This window comes from Capricornis sumatraensis, chromosome 15, assembly GCF_032405125.1.
Source record: "Capricornis sumatraensis isolate serow.1 chromosome 15, serow.2, whole genome shotgun sequence".
NCBI lineage: Eukaryota > Metazoa > Chordata > Mammalia > Artiodactyla > Bovidae > Capricornis > Capricornis sumatraensis.
In genome coordinates, this window is record NC_091083.1 from 76367718 (window position 1) to 76378069 (window position 10352).

General features: G+C 54.5%; 1 protein-coding gene across 1 annotated transcript; it reads left to right on the top strand.

Annotated features, from left to right (window-relative positions):
• The first annotated feature begins 4642 nt into the window (after positions 1 to 4642).
• On the top strand, positions 4643 to 10119 carry KCNK15 (potassium two pore domain channel subfamily K member 15). The gene is made up of 2 exons (XM_068987817.1): positions 4643 to 4925; positions 9437 to 10119. Exons 1-2 carry the CDS (start codon positions 4643 to 4645, stop codon positions 10117 to 10119), a joined length of 966 nt encoding a protein of 321 aa, XP_068843918.1.
• The last annotated feature ends 233 nt before the right edge of the window (positions 10120 to 10352 follow it).

Genomic DNA, 10352 nt, shown 5'->3' on the forward strand with positions numbered 1-10352 from the left:
GATGAACAGTGGCTACTAAGCATCTGGAAAGGGACACATGAGTGTCTTTTTTATAATGCTTGACATGGTCCTAGGAGGTGGGCATTACTCCCATTTTTCAGATGGGAAAACCAAGGAACAGAAAAGGGAAAGTCTTCTATCCATAGATACTCAGGGAGAAAGTATCTAAATCCAGACCTTGTTGATCTGAGCTGTGTCCAGGAGCAGGACTCATTAACTGTCCCTAGGATGGACCGGGCCCTTCTCCTAAGAGCAACCATTCCTCTACCCCCACGCTGTCCCCACAAGCTCTTCCCAGGCCCTTCTCAGGCTGTAGGTCCTTGGTGCCCCACCAACCCCAGTCTGAGACTGTAGCCAGGTTTCTGATCCTCTGAAGTCTGAGCAGGAATCAGAAAATCAAACTTGCTGATGCCATCAGCAAAAATAAGGCTGAGACAGCAGCACCAGCTCCCTTGCTTCTGGGCCACTAAGCTGGCGCCTCCAGCTTCTCAGGAGAAGAGGGGGGGTCCAAGGTCCCTCTCCTAAGCACTGGACCCCAGTTCTGCCCGAGAACTGAGCCAGGGCAGGAGCTGAGTCTAGCCTTGTGCAGACCTGGGCCTTTGCTCTGTTGTGATGCTTGCAACACAGGCAGCATCGCTATGTGGGTCTGCAGGCCAGGCGCTGCTCTCAGGCGGCACGTCTAGCGGCTTGTTTAACCCTTGCAACCGCTGTACTACTGCGCTGTTGCTGCCATAACAAATGATCACACACTTAGGGCCTCGAGTGGGCTCCCCAAGTGGCTCAGTGGTAAAGGATCCGCCTGCCAGTGCAGGAGATGGGTTGTATCCCTGGGTCGGGAAGGTTCCCTGGAGGAGGAAATGGAAACCCACTCCAGTATTCTTGCCTAGGAAATCTCACGGACAGAGGAGCCCGGTGGGCTACAGTCCAAGGGGCAGCAAAAGAGTCGGACATGACTGAGCGATTAAATAACAACAAAGCGGCGTGAACACACAACTGTATTACTTCCCAATTCTGTGGGATGGTGGTCTACACAGGTCACACTGGGCTAAAATCAAGACACTGGCAACACTGTGTTCCTCTCTGGAGACTCTAGAAAGGAATTTGTTTCCTTGCCTTTTCTAGATTCTAGAAGCAGCCTGCTGTCCTTGGCATGTGGCTCTCTTTTCCCATCTTCAAATCCAGACACATCAGGCCAAGTCCTTCTCACCTTGGTTCCCTGTCTTCCACCTCCCTCTTCCACCTCTGAGGACCCTTGATCACACTGGGCCCCCCAGAGCATCAGGATGATCGCCCATCTCAAGGTCAGCTGATTCGCAACCTTAATTCCACCTGCAACCTCAATTCCCCTTTGCCATTTAACCTAACATATTCACAGGGATAGGATGTGGACATCTTTGGAGGGGGGGTCCCCAGGTGGCACTAGTGGTAAAGAACCCCAGTGCCAATGCAGGAGACGTAAGAGATGTGGGTTCAATCCCTGGGTCGGGAAGATCCCCTGGAGGAGGGCATGGGAACCCATTCCAGTGTTCATGCCTGGAAAATCCCATGGACAGAAGAGCCTGGCGGGGTACAGTCTATAGCCTTGCAAAGGATCGGATATGACTGAAGAGACAGCATGGCTAGGCATCTTTGGTGGGGAGCATTACTCTGCTGACCACAGCATCTTCTAAGACTGGAGCTTTTCTAACCTCCCAGAAACTAGGGAGACTGAAGCACCCCAAGTTCACACAACTGGTAAGCAAAAGTAGGACATGACCGCAGGCACCGGGGGTGCAGAGTCCCCGCCCTGAGCTTCTGCTGCTTGTTTGTCCACAGTCCCTGGATATGTGCTCTGTGCCACATCTGGGTGCTGGGGGCAGACTGGTGACCAAGATGGGATCCCTGTCCTCAGGGGGACACACACAGGGAACTCAGTGGGAGGAATGCAAGACGGCAGGAGCCGGGACGCCTCCGAGGAGCCCAGAGGAGGGACACCTGAGGAGTCAGGGAAGATGTCCCATTAAGGCAGGGGTACAGGACAAGCAGAGTGTCAGCCAGCTGCCTCTGCTACATAAAGTTGTGAGGATTAAATGCCTTAATACATGTAAAGTGCTTCTACCAATGCCATACTCCTAGCAGGCATTCAATAAATGTTGGCTGTTGAGTGTGCTGGGGAGAAGGCTGTTCTAAGCAAAGCAGAGGGTTGCAGAAGGAACTGAAAGCTGAATGTAGACGGAGCAAAAAACAAAAAACAAAAAAAAGCAAAGGGGCAGCAGGGAGAGGGGCTGGAGCGATCACAGGGGACAAGCGATGCATGTCAGACACAGCAGAGGGACTTCCCTGGTGGTCCAGGGGTTAAGACTCTGGGCTCCCCAGTGCAGGGGCCCGGGGTTCGATCCTAGTCAGGGAACTAGATCCCATGTGCCACAACTAAGAGTTTGCATGGCGCAACTAAAGATCCCACATGCCACAAGGGAGACCCAAGATCCCATGAGAAGACCGAAATCCTGTGTGCTACAGCTAAGACCCATCGAAGCCAAAGAAATAAATGATTTTTTTTTAAGCTGCAGCAGAGAGCTGGGAGGGTGGGGGTCCAGACAGCTGCAGGAGAGGCTGCCCAGGACTCTGCCCACCCATGCCGGCCCACCTAGGACTCTGACATGAGCGTCATTCCTCAGGGAGTGCTGCCAATGGAAGGCGCCCCAAGTGCCCAGCTGTTCAGGCCAGCGACCCTCTTCACCCTCCACATCTAACCCACCAGCATGTCCTTTGCTCTGTGCATCTGGGTAATACTAGCTACAGTTACAGATGGACTCCAGACGTCAGGGGCTTAATGCCATCGAAGTTCAGAATAGGTGTTCCTTTGGGAGATCCTTTGCAGTGTGTCTCCCCAGCTCCTCCCACCCTGTGGCTCTGTCCTTGCCTAAAGACTTGTTTAGTCTTTGCGACCCCATGGACTGCAGCACACCAGGCTTCCCTGTCCTTCACCATCTCCTGGAATTTGCTCAAACTCATGTCCATTGAGTCGGTGATGCCATCCAACCACCTCATTCTCTGTCGCCCCTTTCTCCTCCGGCCTTCATCTTTCCCAGCATCAGGGTTTTTCCCAATGAGTTGGCTCTTTGCATCAGGGGCCCAAAGTATTGGAGCTTCAGCCTCAGCCTCAGTCCTTCCAATGAATATTGAGTTTATTTCCTTTAGGATGGGCTGGTTGGCGTCCGAATCGTCTGTGGTTGGGGAAGAATGGTGGGGGCCTGACATGTGAGGCAGGTTTATGGACCAGGCCTGGATGGGACACAGGTCACCTCTGCCCTCACTCCATCGTCATGTAAGCATGCGGCTGGCCGAGTGTGCCTGGTGCCGCCTCCACAGCATTTCAGACCCACCCACTCGTCTCCATCTCCATCGCACCCTCAGCACACATTTGGAGGACAAGAGTCTCCTAACTGGCCTTCACTCTGGGCCACCATCTCTCTCCCAAAAGATAAACAGAATGCTCTTAAAAAAAAAAAAAAAGTCAATTAGATCACTGGTGTTCGTTTTCCTGCCTACAGCCTTTCCAGGGTTTCTATTGCACTGAAGAAGCGAAGTCAAGTCACTCAGTTGTGTCCGCTCTTTGCGACCCCATGGACTGTAGCTCCCCAGGCTCTTCCATCCATGGGATTCTCCAGGCAAGAGTACCGGAGTGGGTGGCCATTTCCTCCTCCAGGGGATCTTCCTGACACAGGGATCGAACCCAGGTCTCCCGCACTGCAGGCAGACTCTTTACCGTTTGAGCCACCAGGGAACTTTTCAGAGGGCCTGTAAAATCCCCTGTGAAGTGGACTCTGTCTTCCTTTTCATCCCCACCCCCACCCTGACCCCCCACCACCCCAGTTTCTGTGACTCCAGACACACTGGCTTCTCTGCTTGAAGGGCCCGCACATGGTGCCAGTCGCTCCCCAGGGACGCTTTCTCCCACCAGCTCAGCTGTAAGTGCCCCTTCAGCTCCCACCCTCCGCCCGCCTTGCAAGACAGGACGTTTTCCTTCTCACGCTTTTTTTTTTTTTTGGCCGTGCCATGGGCCTGTAGGAATCTTAGTTCCCCGACCAGGGATCCAACCCGCGCCCCTGGCAGTGGAGGCGCGGAGTCTTAACCGCTGGACCGCCAGAGAAGACCCTTACACTTTTCTTAAATTATCTTTTTGTTTGTTTTTCATCCAACCCTCTATCCTAGGATATCAGCTCTATTTATACCAGGAATGTAATAGATTGTGTGTACCAGCAGGTGCTTGGTAAATATTTGCTGGATGACAGACGAACGAAGGAATGAATGACTTGCCCAAGGTCACAGGACGAGGGGGGCGGTGCAGACAGGGCGCCTGCAGAGCTGGGCTTTGGGCGCTTCGGTCCCGCTGTCATGACCTGCAGACGCTACAGCCCCGGGGCGCCGCCGGGGAAACCAAGGCAGGGGAGGCGCAGGCAGGTGGCAGCTGCAGGAGCCCTCCGGGCCCTTGTCGCCCCCTCGCCCCGCCCCGCCGAGGCGCCGCCCCGGGGTGCCACACCCCAGCCGCCCGCAGCCCCGACTCCTGCCGCGAGGGGGGCGCGGGGCGACCGTCGGGGCGCATGGACGGGGCGGCGGCGAGCGCGGCGCGGGGCCGGGGAGCGGGGCCTGGGGCTCGGCGATGAGGAAGCAGAGCGCGCGCACCGCCGCGCTCGTCCTGTGCATCGTCTCCTACCTCCTGGTGGGCGCCGCGGTCTTCGACGCGCTCGAGTCCGAGGCGGAGAGCGGCCGCAAGCGGCTGCTGGCCCAGAAGCGGAGCGAGTTGCGGAGGAAGTACGGCTTCTCGGCCGAGGACTACCGCGAGCTGGAGCGCCTGGCGCTGCAAGCCGAGCCGCACCGCGCCGGCCGCCAGTGGAAGTTCGCCGGCTCCTTCTACTTCGCCATCACCGTCATCACCACCATCGGTGAGCGGCCCCCGGCGCCTCTCCTCGGCGCTCGCTCCATCCCCAGGCGCCCGCGGCGTCCCGGGGTTTCAGTCCCACCTCTGCCTCTGCCAGGCAGGGTGACTTTGGAGCAGTCATTTCAGTTCGCCGAGCCTCACTTGCTTCCCTCTGTCGGGTGGGCTCTGTGGTTTCCAAGCAGGCCCGGCTGGGAGGAGCCAGTAGGTCCCCTTTGCCAAGAGGCAGTGGCAGGGGCTGGGAAACTGGTAAAGTGGAGTCGGAAGCCCAAGTGGCTGGAGTTGCTTACTTGCCTGGGGGGCATCAGGTTAGCTGTGTGACCTCAGATCAGTTGCTTAACCTCTCTGAGTCTCAGGTTTTCTCCTCTGTAAAAGAGAGGTGCTAACAGGCCCTATCTCAAGGCTGTAGTGAGACAGTTTTCATTAAGGAGATAATATATGTAGAAAGTTTTAGCACAGGGCCTGACAAGTAGAAAGCACTAAAAAAAAGGTGTGTGTGCGGTGGGGGAGATTGATTTTTGTGTTATAACAAAAAAGAGAATGGGCGCCTAATCTGTCTTAGTCCCTGCAATATGGCCAGTGCCTAGCCTGTAGTAGACACTCAATAAATATTTGTTAAAGGAATGACTGATTACCACCAGCTTTGGACCTCACCCTCGGGGATTCAGAGGACTTTCTCTGCAGCATCTGGACCGCCAACCGTTGCCATGGCTACCGACTCCTGCGGAGCCCAAGCCTGGGGAAGCAGAAAAGGAGGGGAGCAGGCTCTCGGGGCTCCAGCCACTCCCCCAGGCTGGCTGTGGCGGTCCCAGTGTCTCTTTGGGCCTGGACCACCACCCTGGAAACCAGTGCTGCAGAGAAAGTTCTTCCATAATGCTCTTGCAAGTCAGTGTGAGTTTGTGGGTTTAGCGGTGGAGTTGAAAGCCTGCATTCCGAAATTACATAGGCCAGAGTTCTGGTTTTCATCTCTGTTGCCTCCTGCCTTCTCTGGCAATTGATTGTACCTCGCTGAGCCCTGGTTTCCTCAACTACAAAGTGCATATGTTGCTATCTTACTGAGTGATTGCCAGGTTTAAGTGAGGTCAAGCAGGTAAAATGCATAGCACAAGTCCTGAGGCTAAGTAGGGAGTGTTAATTAGCAATAATGACAATTCATTATCTGCCAACTGTGGGCCCAGCTCCTATTCAGCCCGTTGGACCCCTCCTGTCAGCCTGGGCACTCCTGCTTCTCTCTCTTGGCTCAGCCTAAGACCCTCCCTGTCACTGCACCCAGTGGTGTGGGACCCTGTCCACCTCCTCTGCCCTCCCCCACATTTTGGAGGCCTTCCAGCTGGATGTGGCCTCCACTTCTGACTGCTCGCCTCTGACCTGCACCTGGGATGGGGAGGGAGTAGGGACCAGGGTGTGGAGAGACTGAGGAAATAGCCGTTTTACCGCCTTTGGCCACCTGGGGGCGCCAGTATGGTTGTGTGGTCCAGGCTGCAGAAGCTAGCCTTGCAGAGCCAGGCGACAGAACCCAGGGGATGAGCTCCGCAGGAACAGAAAAGAGCCACTGAGAAGCTATCGAGGATAGTGGTTAATAGCTCAATTCTGTGACCTTTGGGCAGCTTTCTCTCTCTTGAGCCTAGTTTCCTTATCTTTAAGATGGGGATAGTAACCTCATACAGTCATTGAGACGATTAAATAAAATAATCCATGTAGAGTACCTAGCATGCTTAGTTATTATCATTATTCATTTTCCTCTCTGTCGAAACCAGACAAATGGCTGGAAACAGCACTGCCTGGCCTTTTATTCCTAAAGACGCTGCTCTGTCTCACACTCTGTACCTCCTTCAATCTGGTTTGAGTATTATTATTACTGATTATTAAATTTTCATTGAGCTCTTTGTGCAGGACACTGGTGATCAGGGACATGAGAAATGACTAGATTGGACTCTGGCCTCAAGGGCCTCACAGTTTAGTGGCAGCAGTGTCCCTGCCCCGCAAATAGATAGAGGCAGACTAATAGAGCCATGAAGTAGGGACATGAACGTGGAGTCATAGATCTTTAAATATAATATATGTATCCAGTGTTGACATTTCAAATGTTATATATGCACACACTTCACACGGTATAAAAGGTATAGGATGAAAAGGAAGTCTCCCTTTCTCCGCATCTGTCAACCTATAAATTCCTTTCTCTGGATCAAATGCAGTTATCTGTTTTTTTAGTATCCTTCTGGGAGATGGTGATGGACAGGGAGGCCTGGCGTGCTGCGATTCATGGGGTCGCAAAGAGTCGGACATGACTGAGCGACTGAACTGAACTGAACTCCAAGTATCTTCTCTGCCTGTATATTCCTTTCTAACACACATAGGTAGCTCAGTCGGTAAAGAATCTACCTGCAATGCAGGAGACCCCAGTTTGATTACTGGATCAGGAAGAGCCTCTGGAAAAGGGATAGGTTGCCCACTCCAGTACTCTTGGGCTTCTCTGGTGGTTCAGCTGGTAAAAAATCTGCCTGCAATGTGGGAGACCTGGGTTCGATCCCTGGGCTAGGAAGATCTCCTGGAGAAGGGAAAGGCTACCCACTCCAGGATTCTGGCCTGGGAAATTCCATGGACTGTATAGAGTCCATGGGGTTGCAAACAGTCAGACACGACTGAGCTACTTTCACTTTCATACGTGATAGAGACATTATGTTATACATGCCTTTTTGTTTCTTGCTTTTTTCACTTCGTATATTTTGGTGATTTCTTTACATCAGTCCCTGAAGAACTGTGTCCTCTTTTTCATGGCTGATAAGCAGGGCTCCTCCACCTTGGGACTGCTGACATTTTGGACTGGCTCTTCTGGTGGGCTTCCTTGGTAACTCAGTGGTAAAGAATTCACCTGCCAATGCAGGAGTCGCAGGTTTGATCCCTGGATCAGGAAGATCCCCTGGAGAAGGAAGTGGCAACCTACTCCAGTATTCTTGCCTGGAGAATTCCATGGACAGAGGAGCCTGGTGGGCCACAGTCAATGGACCCCAACAGTTGGACACGACAAATTCTGATTGTGGGGACTGTCCTATGCATCAAGGAATATTGAACAGGACCCTGGCCTTTACCCACCAGATGCCAGCAGCATCCCACCACCTTCCAGGTATGACAACCGAACCTGTCTCCAGACATTGCCAGTTGTCCCCTCAGGGGCTAAATCGCCCTCAGTTGGAACCACAACCATCATTGGATGGCACCATGCCTGGCTTCACCAGGCTCTTTTTGATGGAACATTTAAGCTGTTTCTTATTTTTCCTGTCACCAACACTGTGGCAACGACAACTCACATGCGCACATCACTTTGCACATGTGTGTATTTTAGAGAACTACTTTCTTCACTGCGGAACAGCACAGGCCAAAGGTGTATTTATCGTTTGGCAGATGGGGCCAATTTGCTAGAAGAGGCATATTCTATTGGGGAAGGGACACCTGACTTTTCCTGGGTTATGGGGTACTTTGAGAATACCATGAAAGCTTTCACTTGCCAGGACCTTGGGTCCTGGAAGAGATACACATCCACTAACCCCACAATGATTGTTCTGTGTGCCGAGACTCCAGGAAGCCCACTCATGTTTGCGTTCCCGACACAGTTCAGGGGACTCAGTGAGGGACTCCACCAGAGTGAATAGGTGTTTCATGAGAGCTGGCTTGGCACAGGAACTGGGAAAGGCGACGTGGATGTGAGCAGGGGGGAAAGACCACTGAGGGGAGGTGACCCATGAGAAAAGGACAGGGCTGCGAGGAAATAGCATGTGAGGCTGGAGGGGGAGGGGGCTCAGCTCATGGCGTTGCCTGCGAGCGAGGACTGTACCCTGTGGACACTGGGGAGCCACAACAGTTTTTTTTTTTTTTTTTCTATCAAGGGCACAATTTACAGACATTCAAATTCATTCTTTTTCAGTGTACACCTGTGCAGGTTTTGCCAAATGAAAACCTGTCGTGTAACTGCAGCCATGATTTCAAGGCAGACCGTCTCTACCACTCCCCAAATTCCATCGTGCCTGTTTGTAGTTAGTTAACTCGCTCCTCCCAGCTGCAAGGACTGGCAACCACAGGTCTGTTCGCTCATCCTACAGTTTTGCCACAGAAGTTTTGCCAGTTATCCTAAAGAATGTCATTTAAATGGAACCCAGCAATATGTAGCTTTTTGAGCTTGGCTCCTTTCACTCAGCATAAAACATTTGAGACCCATCCTCTGTTGCTGAGGAAATAGCAGTTCCTTCCTTCCTGTGGCTGAAAAGAATTAGTCCGTTGTATGGATGTACCACAGGTTGTTTATCCATTCCCCCAGGAGAGGAATATTTTAGGTTGTTTACAACTTGGGCCGATTATGGGTAGCCACCCAAGGTTTTTAAAGCCGGGGGAATGACCTAGTTCGAACCAGCATTTCTACATGCTCTGCGGGCTCTGGAGGATGGGGAGAGAGACCCGGCAGGAAGAAGGCCTGTGTGAGAGGAGACGGCCACTCGTCAACCTCCCCCTTCCTTCCTCCTCCAGGGTACGGCCACGCCGCGCCGGGCACGGACTCGGGCAAGGTCTTCTGCATGTTCTACGCGCTCCTGGGCATCCCCCTGACCCTGGTCACCTTCCAGAGCCTCGGCGAGCGGCTGAACGCGCTGGTGCGGCGCCTCCTGCTGGCGGCCAAGCGCTGCCTGGGCCTGCGGCGGCCGCGCGTGTCCCCCGAGAACATGGTGGTGGCCGGGCTGCTGGTGTGCGCGAGCACCCTGGCCCTCGGGGCCGCCGCCTTCGCGCACTTCGAGGGCTGGACCTTCTTCCACGCCTACTACTACTGCTTCATCACGCTCACCACCATCGGCTTCGGCGACTTTGTGGCGCTGCAGAACGACGAGGCGCTGCAGAGAAAGCCGCCCTACGTGGCCTTCAGCTTCCTGTACATCCTCCTGGGGCTCACGGTCATCGGCGCCTTCCTCAACCTCGTGGTCCTGCGCTTCCTGGCGGCCGGCGCGGACACGCCTGAGCGCGCTGCCCGCCCGCTCCGCCCGGGGGCGCCCGAGAGCCAAGGGCCCGCGCACGGCGCCGGCCTCCTCTCCATCTCCTGCCGCCTCCACCGGCTGGAGCTGTGCGCCCGCGACAATCCCGGCTTCTCGCCCCCCGCCAGCCCCGGGGCTGGGGGCGGCGGCAGACCCGGCAGGCCCCTGGCCCGGCGGAAGTCTATCTGATAGCCCTTCCCACCTGTGCATCTCTGGAAGTGGTCCTCGGATGGGCCCCAGAAATCACGGGACTCGTCCCACAGGACTCATCCGGGGGGTCGATCCTAGAACCTGAAGGTCTGGATTCGCCTGTCCGCGCACCCTCCCCAGAGCTTGGAGAAGGGCTGAGGGGCCGTGGCCTCAATGCCGTCCTCTGCCACGAGCAGTTTCTCACTCCCTTCTGTGGCGCGAGCCCCGCTCTC

Bases quoted from the DNA above. Each gene is read 5' to 3' on its own strand.
- KCNK15 (XM_068987817.1), top strand. From the start codon at position 4,643: ATGAGGAAGCAGAGCGCGCGCACCGCCGCGCTCGTCCTGTGCATCGTC. The intron at 4,926-9,436 runs GTGAGCGGCCCC...TTCCTCCTCCAG, and splicing joins CACCGTCATCACCACCATCG to GGTACGGCCACGCCGCGCCG.